Below are 17,336 nucleotides of genomic sequence, written 5' to 3'. Positions count from 1 at the left end.
CTGAATTTCTGCAGGCGTACCAGGACTAGTAGAGGAGTCCACAGAAGGCCAACTGCCGGGCTGAGAGTACTCATCTTATTTGTCGACGATATATGAGAAAGATACAAATAGAGAAGATGAATGAAACGGAATCGGGGATGAAAGCTGTATTGATACTTCAGGCATGATGATAACACTGCTGCCAACGGTCACCGAGGAAGGTGCTCCCTTATCCTGAAACTCCACCGCCCTTTCCTTGTCAAGTCACTGTCGAATCCTCAAATCCTGCAGTCCATCGAAAGGACGATATTTTTCTACCCTCGTCCCACCATCATCCTCGAATGCACCCCCGTCCCAGCCTTTCGACGTTGATGAGTTCAAGAAACAAGTGTCGAGATCTTACCTCACCATTTCGCTCGAGGCATTGCGCTGCCCCTGTGTGTCTGACTGGCAATACCTGTCTCAAACCCTTTTCCCATCAGCATATGCCACATTCCGCTGCTCCTATCCTCTCCTATATCTTTACCTGCCGTCGGTCTACCCTCTCGTCTTCCCGAGAAACTCAACACGCAACCAAGCCGAAGAAGTGTTCAGAATGGTAAACGGCACGGGTCCCAGGGGGGGTGAACGTCTGAGTCGCCGAAACAACCCCCATCGCCAAAGCCTTGGGCGAGCTGGAGGAACTTGCGCGCAAACCCAAGGGCCGATGATGGGGATCTTTTCGAGAAAGAAGATGAAAAACTTGTCAAGCTGTTGATCGAAGGGGAGGAGAAACGCGATCAGAAGCCTGAGCCGGTGATGGATACTCTGGATGACCTGGAGCACTTGGTTGCAAGGCGTCTGAAGAAGGGGGCCGAAGGAATAGATGGAGAGAGGAATAGAATGTTGTGTCCTGGGTCAACAGCATTGACGTATCCAAGTGACGCGACGATACTGTAGTCGTCAAGGATCTGAATCTATTAAAGAGATATGCCAAACTTCAATATGTCCTCTTCCTATGTACGGCCTCAGCTGGCATCTACCAAAGCCAAGTCAAAAGTTGCCCGAATCAAAGGTTCAGGTACATTTAGTAGTATATCCGTATATCCATCTCGCAATGTACAACTCCATTGTCCTTGGTCTACTCCTCCGTCGTGAAACAAGGTCCTTGAGACTCCGCCCCTTTACAGGAGAGGGCTCTTATCCCCCACGCGGTCACCGCAGACGAAGCGTCCATCGACCAGCTTGACAGCCAACGAGGAATCAACTGTCACACATTAGCATTCACCCCCCCTTCCCCCCCCCCCCCAGCAGACACACAACATCCAAGACTCACCGCGGTCGCCCATCTCCAGGTAGGTAAACTTGGGAACGCGCTTCCAGTCGAGGCAGTTGCACTTGAGGTTCATTTCCGCGCCGCCGGGAACGGTGTCGATTGTGCAGGGCCTGCACGAGGCATCAAATCCACCGCTTTTTTCATCCAACTGATATCAGCATAATAGCCAAAACAACATCCACCACAGGTCCAGAAGGAAAAGAGAAAGACACAGAGAGATAGAGAGAAGCGCAACTCACTCAGGCAGATACTGCAACTTGCCGCCAACGTTGGTAATGCACTCGTTCAAGTTGATGCTCGTGTTCCACCACTCGCCCTTGTCGTTCCTGCACTTGGCCTCCAGCGTGGTCTTGCCGACCTTTCCGCTGCCGCCGAGGGTGATTTGCTCGCAGGTCGTTCCATCGTCCACAGCAGGGGAAGGCTGCTTGATGTTGTCATTGTCAGTGCTGCTGCTGCTGCTGCTGTTGTTGTTGTTGCGATTGTGAGAGGAGAGAGGCGGCTTGAAGCCCGGGAGAAGAAGAGGAGGAGGTGGTATTACCGCGCCGGGGAGGACGGCCGCGATGGCGGGCGTCTGGGTGATGACGGGGAGGTGAGCCGCGATGACGGGGGCCGGGGTGACGACGGGGAGGTGTTTGTTTGCGGGGGCGGCGACGGCGGTGCTTGCCAGGGTGAGGAGGAGGACGGAGAGGGACTTCATGGCTGAAGGATGTGGAAATTGATTTGAGATTCGGAAAGCTGATGAGGTTCCGTTGGTGGTTTGGTCGTTTGGGTGGTGTTCCGAGGGGGGGGGGGGGGGTTGGTGAGGTTGGGAGATGCTTAAATAGTGATTAACATCGGCAAAAGGCAGACGAAATAGCGACGACAAAAAAAGGAATGACCAGCTTTCCCCGTGATTCAACAGGATCCAGTCCAGTCACCCACGAAAGAAACAAGAATCCCCCCGGAATCGAAGAAGAAGAAGAACAAGGAGAACAAGTGAGGTAAGTCAGTGTGGAGCTAAAAGTTTCCGAGACCAAGACATGCAGCAGCACGCAGAAGCACCTGGTCCGGGCCAGCTGACAAGACTCCAACACACGCGAAAACCAGGTTTCTTAGTCTGGCAGTAGTTTTGCCCCAAGGGAACAGATGAGCAAGGACTGGCCTGTAGAGAATGGACGAATGGGATCGGAGGGAAGTGTGAATCGGGAGAATCCGTGCGTGCAACTATCCGACTCTCTGACCTCTTTGCTCAACGTGCGTCAAAAGTTGAGCAACTTCCCCGTTTTTTGGGTGAAACGTGAGTGTTAGCCGGGTCAACTCTATTTGACATAAAAGTACTACATACAGTCAAATAGCTAAGAGGACGTAAAACAAGTCAGAAAGTGCGAGGTCTAGACCACTGCTGATCGATCACCCTCTGAGAACAATGTCGGCCCTCCTGGATCATCAATGGTCCGATATCTGTTTGATGCTGATGCCAAGGAAGAAAGGCAGGAAGAGATGCAAACGCACGGATGGGCTTTAGTTTAAGCTTCATTCTTATACTTCATTACTGGCCCTGTCTACACTGGATTGGCGTGAGTTGGTTTGCGGTGCGATGAACGTGGGTGTATTGTTGAACACTAAACAATACGACTATTTCGCCGAGGACGTTTGATCAAGCGAGGGCTGCCTGCCTACTTAAACGTCGCTCATCCTACTCAGAAACTTATCACTGGAAATGAATACATCATGCGAAGAGCAGCATCATGGCCTGCTCCAGATCCAACTTCCCTCAGCCATCATGTACATAGTTACTGAACTCTGTATTCCATACTATCAAGCAAAGCCCAATCCCATCAGCACCCCCAACAGGGCATCACATAACGATTGAACTGCTTGACCATCTCCCTGGAAATTGCTCAACCCCCTCCTTGCTCATCCAACACCTATTGTCGTTTGCCACCACTCCCAACCCCATGATCCGTGCCCATCGTTCGTCTCATTAGCCTCACCCTTCTCCATTTCACCCACGTGAACGTGCCCTGCCCGAGCCAACATCACGTATAAATCGAGAAGGGGCCGCACATTCATCTCATGGAATCACAAAGCACCAACGTCTCCCAAGTGTTGAGCATGTACAAAGAAGCACCAACGACTTTCATCTTGAGCATGTCATCTTCATATCAGTAACTATGGACTTAATCTTCTTGGCCAACACATAATCGTTCCATAAACGTCTCATTCCCCTCATCGGGTCATACAGACTTGCCTTCCTGCCATCATAATCTTCAACATGAGTGCTGTCCAACTCTGCAGCTTCGTCACATCCCGTAGGATCAAATTGTCAAGTAAATGGAAAAAAGGGGGGAGAAAAGGGGGGGTAAGAAGAAGTGAAAAGGTAGAATACAAGCCAGCCATTGGCCGGGCTCATCAAGTCCTGCTTGTAACAGAGTCACACACGCCCTTCCGGCATGACCCGGTGTTGGGCCACCGCATCCAAAGTACAGCAGGTGAGAGCGAGGCCATGCCTTTGCGTATGTGAATGGTATATACACAGGTCAAATGAAAATGCTGAGATCAGCCGTATAGAATGATGAAGAGAAGGAAGAAACATGAAAAACCATTATCGACAACACATAAAAAGAAATAGGCATCAAAGCAGATAACAGTCAACCGGCAGATGGGATGTTGAATTAAATCTCACTTCCTGCATTTGCCGCCGAGATGCTTGCTTTGTGCGTGATACCTCTCATAACGCCCAGCTTCGCCCCTTTTTTTACCCAGATGTTGCGTCGACGCCCAAGAGTTGCGCGCAAGGCCAATATGCGGATGGCAAATGTACAATGTTCTGGCCTTGGCTATTTAAATTAATAGGCCTGGCCGGGAACGGGCTTCCTGCCGATAGGCCCTGCTGGAGGTGTTGATGGAGACTCTGTTGGCGACGACGTGGGTGACGACGAATTAGGGTTCAGAGGGCTGGAGACCGGGGGGCTCCCGCGTTGGCTCATTCCACTGGGGCTCTGGGGGCGGCTGGTGGGAGGTCCCTGAAACTTTGGTCCGGGGCTCATCGGGCGACCCATGGGCGACTGCGGTCGGCCTGCGTTGGCGTTCATCATCGGACCGGCGGGCGAGGCGGGGCGAGATCCGGGTCGCGATCCTGGGCCGGGTCCCATCCGGGGAGCTCCGTTGGGAGGGCCGTTGGGACCGCGCATGCCCTGAGGCGTCATTGGGCGCTGGCCCTGGGGAGTCATCGGTCGCTGGCCAGTGGGAGAGTTGGTTCCGCGAGGAGGACCGCCGGCTGCCGGGACAGGAGGACGTCCCTGGGGCGGGCGAGGCTTCACTGGGCGGGTAGACAGACACGTGCGAGGGACAACACCCTGTCGGGACCTATCCAGACGGATGACAAGCGCCTAGTTACGTCGAAGTTAGCAAAAGCCGCTAGAACAAGTAATACGAAAAATAAGAGTACTCACCCAGCCATCGTCGTATTCGTGGAGGAGGCGCACCAGGTCGCCGGCCTTGAGCTCCAATTCGTCCTCGAGAGTGGGCTTGAAATCCAGTTGCACGCGGTGGACAGTGGAGTTGGCAGGGCCGCCCGCCGCGGCAATGGCGGCGGCACCGGGCGAAGGCGCAGCACCAGGGGCGGGAGAGGCTGACGAGGCGCTGTAGTCGGTACCCACGGGGCTTGGGGGAACCGTGTCGAGGTTGTTGGTGGTCACGGTCAGGTCAACAGGTGCCTTGGAATTCTGGTTTCGGATCGACGTCTTGCGAGTCAGCGTCGCGGCTCCAGCAGCAACGACCGCGGCCGTGGTAGCCACAGCGGCGGCAGCCACAGCGGTCTCTTCAGCATTTGACACTTCCGGGCTTGGCGCCTTTTCGCTCGCAGCCGCGACGGTGGGCGAATACGGTTTATACGTGGGACTGGGACGAGCGGCGGGCGGATCCTGGACAGGAGAGGGAACACGCTCGGCTTGCTGGCCAAAGGGATTCGCAGGGTTGTTGCTCTGGCTGGTATCGGGTCGGTCGGCTGCGTTGCCGGTAACAGCAACACCGACAGCGGCAGCCTCGGCTCCCTTGGCGGCCTGCTTCTCGAGGTCCCAGCCGAACTGGGAAGCGGGTCGGAGGCTGATGCGCGGCGCGATTGGGTTCGTGCGGACTATTTCCTCGACAGGCTCGGGTGACGGTGCCGGTGAGAACTCGGGCGTGAGCGCTCGCGCAATGGGCTGCGGCTGCGGCTGCGGCTCAGGCACCGCAATCGGCTGGTGTTGGACAGCGGCAGCACCAGCAGCAGCAGTAGCAGGAACAGTAGCAGCAGGAGCAGTAGCAGCAGGAGGAGGCGTCACTTGCGCCTTTTCGTCGTCACCCGAAAGCTCTTCGCGCTCGGCCTGCTTTCTGCGGCGGCTGACGAAGAAGAAGATGAGCAGTCCCAGAACGAGCACACCACCGAGCACACCCAGGGCAATTCCCGCCTTGGCGCCGGCGCTGGTGCCGGAGCCGGAGGACTCGCTGACACTGCTGGGAGATGACGCCGCAGCCGGATCAACAGTAGGCGAGGCAGAGACGCTGTGGGCTCGGTTGCCGTCAACAGCCACCTTTGTCGGCGACGAGGCGTGCGTGGGGGAACCAGTAGCCTTGGCGAGATCATCGTCGGCGCTGGACGGGCTTTGCTGGGGAGAGGAAATGGCGCTCGGCACGGCAGAGCTTTCCTTGGGCGTCGGGGACGCCTTGTCCTGCTGACTCGGACTCGGGGTGGGCGTCGGCTTGGGGGATTCCTTGGGAGTGGGAGTCTCCTTGGGAGTCTCTTTCGGCGTCGGCTTGGGAGTCTCCTTGGGCGTTTCCTTTGGCGTGGGCGTCTCCTTGACCTCGGGCTTCTTGCTAGGGGTAGGCTCGGGCTTTGGAGTCTCCTTGGCCGGGGGTGGCGAGTGGATGGTCACGTAACCACCAATGGGGCCAGAAAAGGTCGGCTTCATGGTCTTGTAGACGACCTGAACCACGGTGGACTGCTCTAGGAGGGAGTCAGCATGTCAACCAAACAGTGAGAAGCCCTCAGGCTATCCGATCCAAGCAGCCATGAATTACCTCTCTCGACATTGTTCTGCCGATTGTGCGAGTTCTCGTCAGGGTTGACGCCATTGATGATGTTCTCGATGTCACCGAGGATGTCTCGGTGACGGTGGAAGTGCCGGTGCGAGTTGGGCATCTTGTCCAAAGTGTCACTGCAGACACGGCGAAGCGGGTATCCGGGGTATCAAGAAAGAAAGAAAAGAAAAGTGTTTTGGCTTCACGAGCAGGGACGTCGTGAGTGATCGCCGTAGCCTCTGAATATATTGGCGCCTGAGTTGCAAAGTCGAACGAGGCTGGGGAAAGCCGTCGGTTGGAACGCGGGACGGCAGTAATGGAGGGAGAATCAATGTGGTGACTATTGAGTCAAGGAGCGTGTCCTTCCACGGCGGGGAGAGACAAATTGTCTCGGGAATGCTGGGGGGGGAATGAGGGAACAACGGGCAGCTGAATTCGAGGCGCGTCACGACGGACAATGCCAGGACTGACTTGACCCTGGATTAAAGGACTGGTGAGGTGATGCAAACAGCAGCGCGAGATGAGCCAGAGGGAGCGAACAAAGACTCGACTTATGCAGATGAGAAGTCAGAGAATTTGACGGCTGAGGCGCTGAAAAGAATGGCGTGAGTCGCGAGGGTGAAATCAATATCAATCAATCAACGAATGAATGAATGGACGGACCGAGCGCAGTTCTCGAGAGGAACTGACGCAGAGCCCAGGCTGCACAATCGCTCGCTGGCAGAGGCGATGATGTCGACGGTGGTGAGAGGAGGAGGAAAAGAAAAAAGAGGAGAGGCGAGAGGAAGCGAGCGAGCGGCAGCTGGGGAAGAACCTGGGCGGGCAGGCGGGCGGGCCACCTCTGGGCACTTTGTCCACCTGCAGGGTTCAGCGAGTGCGAGGTACCGGTACCTGGCCGCGGTGCTTTGGCAGCCCCAATCGGGACGAGTGCAAGCGCCCAACGCTGCGGATGGCGGGCTGGGCGAATCACCAGCGGTGGCCGCAGCTGGCAGGCGCTCCACTGCGAAGCTGCCGGTGGGACGCTACTGGAGCAGCTGCAGCAGTGCGAGAGGCGGTGCGGTACCGGTACTTGTCGACTGGCAGTGAGTGCGTCTGGAGGTGGGAACCTGAGATGCTGTGCATCCGTCCACGGCGGGCTGTCAAGAGCTGCATCGATGGCAGACCGTTGAGCTTCCAGTCGATAAGACATCCATTACGGCCAGTACCTGTAGTGATAAAGACCATCGGTATCAGTACCAACTGCGCATTAGACGCCGGCTTTCCCCTCCCTGTCACCTCCAGCAGCCAATATGAGGATCAGCGTCGCTGTCGACCAAACAAGCAAACCGTTCAAGTCTGCAGCTCTCCCTCGAGCTCTGAGATTGGCTTTGCCTGCAAAAACCCTCGCCAGCCCGCCAGGATCCGCACAGGGGCCGCCGTCCCCTGGCTCAGGCACCGCAGCGCCGCCATTGGCTGCTGGCGCCCCCGGCAGGATGCGCTAATCCAGGAACCGCAGCCACTGAAGCCCGCGGCGGATGCTGTCATTGGCCCGTGCGACGACGCCTGCGCTGCTTGGCTCCCAGTTCGTCACTCGGACCCCTGGCCCTGCATTGACTTCGTTTTTTCCTGCAGGAATCCCTGCCTTTTTCTTCTCTGCTCTCTCTGGTGTTTCCTTAGCTGAGCAGAAACAACGCGGCCAAGATGAGATCCATGCAGGTACCGACGCAGAACTGGCAAGGTATGGCTGCCAGAGGCCAAAGCGCCATGCCGAATCCATCAATGGCGTTATCGAGCCTTTGCCGCCATCTCCCTGGCTCGTCTCCCCTTCCAATATCCGGCCACAGCCCACGACGGGACCATCGGATCAGAGTCGTGCTGCTCTGTCGAACGAGGCAAACCCGTTGTTTGCGCTGTTAAATCGAGACAACAGCTTGCAGGTATCATTACTCGACGGGCGGCAGTTGGGCGAGGGCGCACCTCGTAGCTGTACTCGCGCTTCAGCGAGCTGCGATGTTGCGCAGCTTCCCTGCCTCGTACCTACGAGAATGGCCTCGGATTTGTCAAACGGCGCAAATGCTGTAAGCAAATCCAAGCAGTCAATACTAGTAGTCCGAGTCCGGCTGTCCGGGTATTGTTACTCTACAGTGTCGAGCATACGCACGCAAAAGCTTGGGTCCACCATTACGAAGTGCGATATCCCAGCATCTGACATCCGCCACAGACAAACCACACCAGCACCCGATGTTCTTTCAAAGAGCTCTCCTGGCCTTCTCTTCTCCTCTCCTCTACTTCGAGCCAGCGCTCTCATCGTCAACCCCTACCATGACCTCACCTTCTTCCCACTTCGCCCGTCTCGACTAAACACCACCAGCATTCATTCGGCCCCGTGCTAGCCAGGGTTCATGAAACGACCCCCCCCCCCCCCCCCCCCCCCCCCCCCCCCCCCCCCACAAAACCCCCCCCAATTCTCCCCCCCCCCCCGTCGCGAGGGGTCGTTACCCCCCCCCCCCCCCCCCCCCCAACCCCCTTCACCTTGGCACGCAAGCTGCGTGGTGATGGCAGTACGAGAACTGCTACCTCGTACGAATTCAGCATTTGACTATGCAGCCCTGGCAGAGTGAGGCCTTTTTCCCATCCCATTCTGGTTTCGCCAGCACTTGGCTTCAAGGCCTTAATACTCCCCCATGACGCCCTGGCTTGTTCAGCACTCGCGGAAAGGGGAAACCTCTGCGACGACAAAAAGAAGCTTACAGAACACCCAAGAGGCATCCCAGCCGAGCCCGCGCGATATCCGCGCACCTTAGGCGCTCACTGCCCCTCCCTTCTGGCTAACAAGGCTGAATCAAGCGTCGCACACATCACGACAAAGCCAACACTCTCCGGGAAGCCTCCCTCAAAAGGGCACTCACTGCTACCCGTCCTCTGTCCATCTCGCTTCTCGGGCCGGAGGTCACCCAAAACGAAACAAGTCAACTCCGATTGTCCCTGCGGGGCGGATCGGATGAAGTGCAGGCAAGAAGGAAAGGACCGTGCGATCCCATCCCTTCCCCCTCCTTCACCACCCGAAGAAACAGAGCTTCCTCGCGCACGCGCTTTCTCTGTCTTATCTGATGAATTGCGGAGACGGGAACAGGCGATTTTCTTCCTTCCCGGCTCTCGCCAACATCGACAGTATCTGCTGTCTACTCATTGAAAAAAGGTAAGGTAAGGTAATGTAAGGCGCTTCCTACTACACGAGAAACGCCACGCTCCTCGTCGCAATGCGGCGGCTTCATATCCCGCACCATTCATCCCTCCAATTCGGCATAGACAAACAAGAAAACAAAAGACTCCTCCTCAGTCAGCCCATCCTTCAGCCGCAATCAAGCATTGAAACAACAAATCCCGGGGACCCGGCTGACTGCCGTGCTGTGTCGGTGTGTCTCAGAGCAATGGATTCGGGATCCAGTCTAGCCCTTGTCCATCCCGTTCTCCCCGTCATATAGAACATCGTATGCATCTAGTAGTGTCTTTCATGGGGACGAATACTATGTAGTTGGATGTAATCCGCTTGGCCTCTGATGCTTGTTCATTCAGTTTGCGCCTTACCGGCCATCACACTTCAGTGTTGGAGCTCTTCATCCCATTACAGACATGGCCAGAACCCCGTCCAGTCTCCATATCGGCGGCCTCTTCCTCTTCCTCCGTACAACATCACCATCCCCATCCGCGGTCCCAGGTAAACCAGATACTAGCCGCATACCAGCTGTAGTATCTTTGCTCACCCGTCTCCATACGGAGCTTCTTCTAGCTTCCTCCCTCTCACATCCAGAAATAGCGCGATTCATTGGCCGTCTCTCTTTGATGGAACCCAATCAACGCCATCATGTTGGTGCCTCTCATCCACCTACTCGCGACTCGTAGAACGGGTGTACAAGATTATTGCTCAAATTTTTCGAGTCGTCAATTGTCATTTTCGCTCTGCTACGTCTATGCTGCTCGTACGTCGCCCATATACCTTACTATACATATCGTATACTTCGTACTTTATACAACGCAAAATGCAACCGCCCATGATGTTTCTCCCGCTTCCAACCATCTAAGCAAACAAAATATCTAAACAAGGAAAAAGAGAATGCCGCTCAGGGTATTCGAGACAAAGAGCAAACAACCGCACCACGAAAACGACCCGTCTTGACAACCTCCCGCGACAACAACCACAACAACAGCAGCAGCAGCAGCATCCCCAAACGGAGAGAGAGAGAGATGATCACATCGAATCCTCCATCTGTCGGCTCCTCGTCTTCGTCCAACTATCCTTATCCTCCTTCCCGCCCTGACTCTCCAGCCCGAGACCCCTCTCAACCCACTCCTTGCTCTCCATGTGGCTCAACCGACTGAGCGCCCGCGCAAACGCAAAGGCCTCCTCCTCGCCCGCAAACAGCCCCGTGTCCTTGAGCTTCTCGACGTTGTGCTCCATGTTCTCCATCACGTTCTGCGTCGCGTCCTTGTGGGCCCCCGCGCTCTGGTTCGCCTCCAGCAGCGACTCGGCGACCTCGTCCCGCGAGACAAAGAGCTCGGCAAGGGGCTTCTCCGTGGTGAGCACCAGCTTCGCGTTGCCCTCGTACACGGCGTCGATGAAGGTGATGAAGCGCCGCGCGAGGTCCCGCTCCCGGATCGTCATGGCCGGCACATCGGTGACGATGAAGGCGTCGTACTTGCGCACCAGCTCGAGGTAGTCGGCCGCCGACTTGGGCTTGCGGATGAGCTCGTCAAAGGTGAACCAGGCGCACCGCCCGCTGACGCGCGGCACGAAGATCTCGCGGCCCCAGACCTTTTGCGTCTCCGAGTGCGGCGCAAAGTTGTCCGGGTCGCCCAGGAAGCGGAACCACTTCTCTGCGTGCGACGCGGCGTGCTGGTCCAGCGCGGTGTGGTAGACGCCCGACGGCGGCCGGGGGATCTTGCGGTAGTCGGTCGGCGAGTCGAGGTTGATGACGTGTAACCGGTTCTTGAGCAGCGTGATTGCCGGGATGAATGACTCCCGCTGGATGCCGTTCTTGTACAGGTCGTCTGGGTGCCGATTCGACGTCGTCACCAGCACCACGCCGTGCGACATGAGGCATTCGAGTAGCCTGTCGCCTTATCAGCAATTCGTTTGGAATGGGGATGCGAACAACGTGGGACACCTACCTCCGCAAAATCATGGCATCTGCCACATCCGTACACTGAAACTCATCAAAGCAGAGCACATTCCCCTGCTCCGCAATATCCGCCGCCACAAACGGCACGGCGTCGATGTGGCTCCCGTGCTGCATCTTCAGTTTATGCAGCCTCTTGTGGACGTCCTGCATAAAGTTGTGGAAGTGTATCCTCGTCTTCGACTTGACCGAGGGCGGCAGGGTCTCGTAGAAGAGGTCCATGAGCATCGTCTTGCCGCTGCCGACGTCGCCGTATAGGTACAGGCCTCGGGGCAGGTTCTCCGGGATGTCCTTGATCGTCGCCTTCTTTGCGCCGCCCCCGCCGCCAAAGAGCGATGAGAAGACGGACTTCTTGGCGGGCTTGAGGTCGTCGAGGCTGGGGTGGACGACGGGGGGTGCGCGGTAGTTGCGCAGCTCATTGTGGAGGTGCTGCAAGCTCTGGATGATGCCTGCATTGAACCAAGTCAGCCCATGTCCCGGAGAAGTTCGCTATACTCAGCTTAGAGGCTCACCTCGTTGATGCTCGTCGTTGCGCAATATCCCAGCCTCCACCCGCCGGTCATACTCCTCCAGCGGCCCCCAGTTGCCGACCGGCCGGTCAGAAACCGTCGCCATCGCCCTCCTCGTCGTCGGAGACGCCAAACACGTCCATTTCTCGACTCTGGCCTCGGGCAACCTCTTGATGCCGCCATTCAGCCCTGCTCGCATGACCACCCGCTGTGCCGACTGCACCCGAAACGCCCTGGCAAATCGCCGGCTCCGGGCGCAACACGCCGACGAGCCCATCCGGCTCAGCGGCCGCGCACCTCCTCTCATTTTTCTCTCAATCCTCCAAAGCCTCTCTTTTGCGACAATAGCCGTTTATTGCACAAATTCCTCTGAAAAGATGCGGTGGCCGTAAAACAAGCGTGAGTTGGTAGACAAAGGAGGGAAGATGTGTGAAAAGAAGAAAGAATTTATGAAGAAGACTCAGAAGACCCGAGGCTGACTGACGATGATGTAGATTTTTAGTGGCGGTATGGCTTGAGCGGAATTACGCCATGGCGGGTGGATTCCGAACTACCGAGCTTTTGTCGGGACAGCGCCGGGCACGTGCCTTCGTACCGCGAGGAGTGGGGACTGCACGTTGTGGCGGGTGTAAGTCGGGGTTGTGGATAGTATCAGAAGTCTGTTGTTGATGGACATGTCCGCGGAAGGAGAACTGCTTATTGTTTTGATTAAATCGGAACCTCTGATACTTGTCATGTTGTTCCTTTGTTCAAGTCTTGTCATCTACTTGTTGCTGTATTTGGATACCCGATAGGTTGAATCAAGTGACACAGCAGCAGCTCTGCATAAGCTGTGTTACCCTGGAATCTATCAAATCGGGGATTTTCCATCTCTTCTTTCATCAAAACCTCTCTTTTGGCAAATCTCATCAGATCTGCACTTCCAATCCATAAATGGCCCCATCTGTTAATATAGTCTTGCCATTCCATTTGGTGGTACTCTCGCATGTCAGACCAATCATCAGCACTAGAGATCTCAACTCATTCAGCTCCAAAGACACAACCTATCCCATAACCCACCGAGTCTCTATCCATCTCGTAACTACCAGTAACAGGCTTAACCAACTCTCAAATACTCTCAAAACCACGACAGCCTCGCGAAAACATTACCCTTCTAGACTTCCAACTTGTTCTCTCTTTCCGGCCGTTTAGCCGCGCGATCAAGTTTCTGCTTCTCTCACCGCACCGCGCCTTTCCCTTCTCGCGTCTCACTCACAGGCAACAGCAGTAGTATAACAAACCATCCCATTCCTGCTACTAGCTCACTAGTAGTCGAGTTCGTTTCCTGTTTGCCAAGTCCAATATCTATTCTGTACCAAACAACTAGTACTGGGTAAGCAATAGATCGCTCCACGCAATAAGCAGGCAACTTTGATGGAGCAATAGGAAACGAAGAGACTACCCTTGACAGTCTTCTATCCTTCAGGAACAGATAGGCTATTTAAATCAAAGCTACCTAGTATATCCAACAGGTTGCCGCCCGGCTCCATATCAACTCCATCGCCTTCGGGGGTATATCGACTCGCCACTTATCATACACCGCACAGCTACACACACACCTCTTGTCCAGCTTACCTACAAGAAACCACCGGATCGAAGCCGAGATTCTCTCTCTGCGGCAGACCATCCACCTTTCGTCTTCCGTCAGCCGCTCGCCGTGCATAAGGTAATTCATTACCCGTGCTACCTAAACAGATGACCCCACTCGAGCTGCCAAAATCAAGAGACAAGGTGCAGCGTTGGCAGCTTGTTTGCTGTAGAGCAGACCAGGCGCCAGCTTCACAGCTTCGATGCCAGGAACCATGGATGGATTCTGTCTTCATACCTTGAGTGGGGTATTGACTCGTATCGACATTCCCCAAAGGCTATTCTGTAAATCATGTTCCACTTTCGGGTCCTTATAGCCTCACACAGATGGATATAATAACGTCTGGTGTATCCTGGATTATTCCTGGAAGCAATAAAAAATACTCCTTTGCCACTAGTTGGCTCGTCAAGGCCGTTCCGTATATCCAAGCCACCGTGTATGACGAAGAACGACCAGTCTTCAAGTGCTGGTCTGGCTCGTCCTTTGGCAGTTTCGTGAATTCGAGCGGATCGTAACTGGGAACATGTCGTTTGATTTGTCCAACACATCCAGCAGATGGGGCACCCTGATAATGTGGCAGTCCATGCGACCACACCGATAGGAGCCTCATGTGCTCGCAGACGAGGCGAAGCTTTGCTCGGGTGACCCATCCAATGGTCTCGTACATGCGCATGGGTCGTCGCGCGTTTATCCGTCTTCGGTTCTCTTGCTGAAATCAATAGTAGCCACCGCCAGGAGGAGGCGGCGGGGGGGGAGGGCCAGGGGGAAAGTCACGGGCTGAAGGGTTCTGGTATGGATTCATGTGGATGTAGTTCATCGGTGCGGGATTTTCTCCGACGGCTGGCTGGGTATTTCCGCTGTGCTGGGAGACGTCGTCGAGTAACGATGTCGAAGGATTCATCTGCTGATAGGATGACGATCTCAGGGAGGGCGCTGGCCCCTCGGTGAATACTGGCGAGGTATAAGGATGCTGCGCTGGCGGTACTACCGGCTGCTGAGCTGCAACGTGAGGATGCCCAAACGGCGACATTGCGACCTGCTGAGGATCCCAAGGGGCCGCGCTGGCCGCCGATAAGCTTCCCGATGCCATCTCTCTCGTCACCTGGCTCGGCATGGCAAACGGCACGCTCGAGTCCAGCGCCACGGGCCTTCGAGGAGTGATGATCTGCTGCAGCGCCTGGACTGGATCTGTTGAAGAAGAGGTCCCCGCCTGCTGAAGGAGAAAGGAGGAGACGTATTCATCTTGAAAGCCGTGCTTGTGAAGTAGTTCCCGGAGCTGTCTGTTCTCTTCAGCCACTCGTCGGGCAGCGAGCTGTACCTCGGAGCTTGCTTCGACACCAGACAGTTCATACGCTCTTAGGCGCTGCTCGAGCTCCGCGATGTACTCTCTCCTCCGAGCACGAGATCTTCTCTGGTTGTCTCGGATGCGAGCGAGGTTGGCTTTTTGCTGCCGTGAACACAAGGAGGAGAAGGGGTAAGTCGGCCACTGTTTCGAAGCGAAAAAGTCTTTCGAGGGGAGGAGGGGAGGGGAAGAGGAGAGGAGAGGAGGGGAGATGAAGAGGGAGAGGGGAAAAAACATGATACACGTAGTGAACCACTTACTGCAGGAGTTGACATTTAGGGCCCAATGTGATTTGGCCGCATAAATAGCGACCTATCGCTCGAATCCGGAAGAAAGTTGTTAAGGATAGAGGTCCGCAAGGGGGAGGGGAGGGCGGGAGCTGGCGTAATTATGCGGCGCTGACAGCGGGCTTTTTGGGCTGTGGCATATACTGGAGGAGGAGATATTGGAGGGGTCTGAATAAGTTGCCTCGTCAAGCAAAGAGCTGGTCAAGTCCATATACTCGACAGCCACAACAACCATGACCTCGAGCCCGTAGAGTGATATAGAGTACACTTAGATGAATGGTGGTGGAAGGGGCCAACAGGGAGAGGGTAGAAAAAGCGAGAGAGGCTGAGGGCAGATGAGAAAAAAAAGTATTTGGGAAGCAAGGTCAGCAGATCCACCAAAGAGTCGCGGGCCCTGGACGGCGACAGCAGCAGATGAGAGAAACGGGGTCTGCTTCTAAGTCCCCCGGAGGGAATGGATTCAGGGACATCCGGATCCTCCAAGAACGGAGCTGTTGAAGGTCGGCAGCCGAGGAACGAGGGCGAACATGGGCATTCGTCCGTCTGTCCGTCTTCCTCTCCCGGTCCTTCTCTTTCCTTCTCTTTCCCTTCCGTCTTCTTCCTCCCTGGCTCGCCCTCTTTATTAAGGCGACAAGAGGAGCTATCCAGCGAGCAACGAGCGGGGAGAAGAAGGAGGAGAGCACGACACGACCCAGGCAGGACGCACGCAGCTCACCTTGCACACGCGCACAAGCGTCCCCGGTTCCGATATAATTCAAGGATGAGGAAGAGGTAATTTGGGGGGACCCAGGTAGCTTATTAGGCGGGAAATCGGGAGATGTACTTGGCAAGTCTGGAATAGAAGAGATCCATGCCTGTCTTGCGTACTTGTACCCCAGTAAGAAGCAGGTAGCTGGCAGGTAGCAGTAGTAATAGCAGCAGTAGGCCCTCAGGTCTCATACTCGTACCGTATGGATGGCCATGTTGGACACGGGAAGCGCGCTAAAAGAGAGGCAGCGTGGGCGGCCAGACAGCCCCAGATAGCAGAAGCAGCTACATGGAGAGGTTCCAGCCTCCACAAAGAATTTCGTACTAAGGCTAGTCCGCCCACGTTAATTCGTGTGTGTATCCATGGATGTCGGGTCTTGAAGCTGGGGCGAGATGCGCCACTCACGGCTCGACGATGCCGCCCAGGGTTCTGTAGTGCGCAAGCCACTTCGGCGAGCAAATCATCCATATCACCACGGCCTCGTCTTTGCGTCGTTGGAGGTATGCAGCCACGCCTCTGATCCACGTGTATATGGTCAGTGTGTCTCGTAGCGCAGCGGCAGAGGGCTGCTAAGGAGGGAAGTAGCAGCAGTTGGACGCCATGGTAGGGCTGCGAGCACCCTGAGAAGGACGGATATCAAAGGGGAGATGTCGCCTAGCCGCTCTGGCACGTCACTTGGAGCCCAGTGCCCGATGGTGGGCGCTATGGGCGGGTCTTGTCGAGGGTCCGGGATTTAATATGTAAAGATGCGTGTTTACATGCACATGGCGAGTGCGCACCAAAAAAAAACTGCCAGTAGTAAGATGCTCTGGAGCAGGCCTGACAGAAAGGCCAAGTTTGCCTGTGCTGTGCGGTGCGCCCCGGCGAAGCTGCCCTCTTGGTCAAACCAGCCTCCCCTGTTCGCAATAGACGTGATGTGGACATGCGAAATAGGGCGCAATATCGTCGTGCTTCTTTTTGCGGAGGACGACAGAGAGCAGCAGCGCTGGGCTGGGTTGGGGGTGGGAGTGCGGGCGGGATGCCGTGCCTGCGGTTCGTTCGGACAGACTGACAGGGCCGCTTTTTCTGCTCTGCGCTGTACTTGGCAAGGTAAGGTATGTATGTCGCTCTCTCACGCGCGCGCACGCGCACAGTACAAGAAATGTACAGGGCAAGCTGGAGCGAGCTCCGTTGTTACGCGGACATGCCTGGTTCGGTGTGACAGCATTTGAGGGAGCGTGCGCCGCACGCAGAGATGGGCGATCATGAGACAATCCCTTGCTGGAGCCACACTCCCGACAGACTGGATTCTGACAAGCCAAGGTGGTACGCCAGCGCCGTTTTGGCGGGGCAG

General features: G+C 55.8%; 5 protein-coding genes across 5 annotated transcripts; 1 reads left to right on the top strand and 4 right to left on the bottom strand.

Moving 5' to 3' along the window:
- Positions 1-1,142: 1,142 nt before the first annotated feature.
- Positions 1,143-1,991, bottom strand: BBK36DRAFT_1107491 (hypothetical protein; the record flags this gene model as incomplete). The annotated part of the gene is made up of 3 exons (XM_024889260.1): positions 1,143-1,225; positions 1,295-1,428; positions 1,534-1,991. 3 exons carry the CDS (start codon positions 1,989-1,991, stop codon positions 1,143-1,145), a joined length of 675 nt encoding a protein of 224 aa, XP_024754207.1.
- A 2,131-nt stretch (positions 1,992-4,122) lies between these two features.
- On the bottom strand, positions 4,123-6,455 carry BBK36DRAFT_1107449 (hypothetical protein; the record flags this gene model as incomplete). Its single annotated transcript, XM_024889252.1, has 3 exons — positions 4,123-4,665; positions 4,729-6,258; positions 6,345-6,455. 3 exons carry the CDS (start codon positions 6,453-6,455, stop codon positions 4,123-4,125), a joined length of 2,184 nt encoding a protein of 727 aa, XP_024754206.1.
- Positions 6,456-7,283: 828 nt separating this feature from the next.
- On the top strand, positions 7,284-8,297 carry BBK36DRAFT_1137532 (hypothetical protein; the record flags this gene model as incomplete). Its single annotated transcript, XM_024893171.1, has 4 exons — positions 7,284-7,416; positions 7,546-7,895; positions 7,991-8,051; positions 8,251-8,297. 4 exons carry the CDS (start codon positions 7,284-7,286, stop codon positions 8,295-8,297), a joined length of 591 nt encoding a protein of 196 aa, XP_024754205.1.
- A 2,090-nt stretch (positions 8,298-10,387) lies between these two features.
- On the bottom strand, positions 10,388-12,500 carry BBK36DRAFT_1134094 (AFG1-like ATPase; the record flags this gene model as incomplete). Its single annotated transcript, XM_024892195.1, is given in 7 exon segments — positions 10,388-10,458; positions 10,822-11,424; positions 11,483-11,939; positions 12,003-12,309; positions 12,409-12,425; positions 12,436-12,445; positions 12,480-12,500. Coding segments are annotated over 3 exon segments (1,364 nt in total), but the record flags the coding sequence as incomplete, so codon positions are not given.
- Positions 12,501-14,341: 1,841 nt separating this feature from the next.
- On the bottom strand, positions 14,342-15,073 carry BBK36DRAFT_1101295 (hypothetical protein; the record flags this gene model as incomplete). The annotated part of the gene is made up of 1 exon (XM_024889156.1): positions 14,342-15,073. A coding segment is annotated over one exon (732 nt), but the record flags the coding sequence as incomplete, so codon positions are not given.
- Positions 15,074-17,336: the final 2,263 nt, after the last annotated feature.

Source organism: Trichoderma citrinoviride, assembly GCF_003025115.1.
Source record: "Trichoderma citrinoviride strain TUCIM 6016 unplaced genomic scaffold BBK36scaffold_1, whole genome shotgun sequence".
Taxonomy (NCBI): Eukaryota; Fungi; Ascomycota; class Sordariomycetes; order Hypocreales; family Hypocreaceae; genus Trichoderma; species Trichoderma citrinoviride.
The sequence above is the reverse complement of the archived record's forward strand: the minus strand, read 5'-3'. Positions and strand labels throughout refer to the sequence as shown.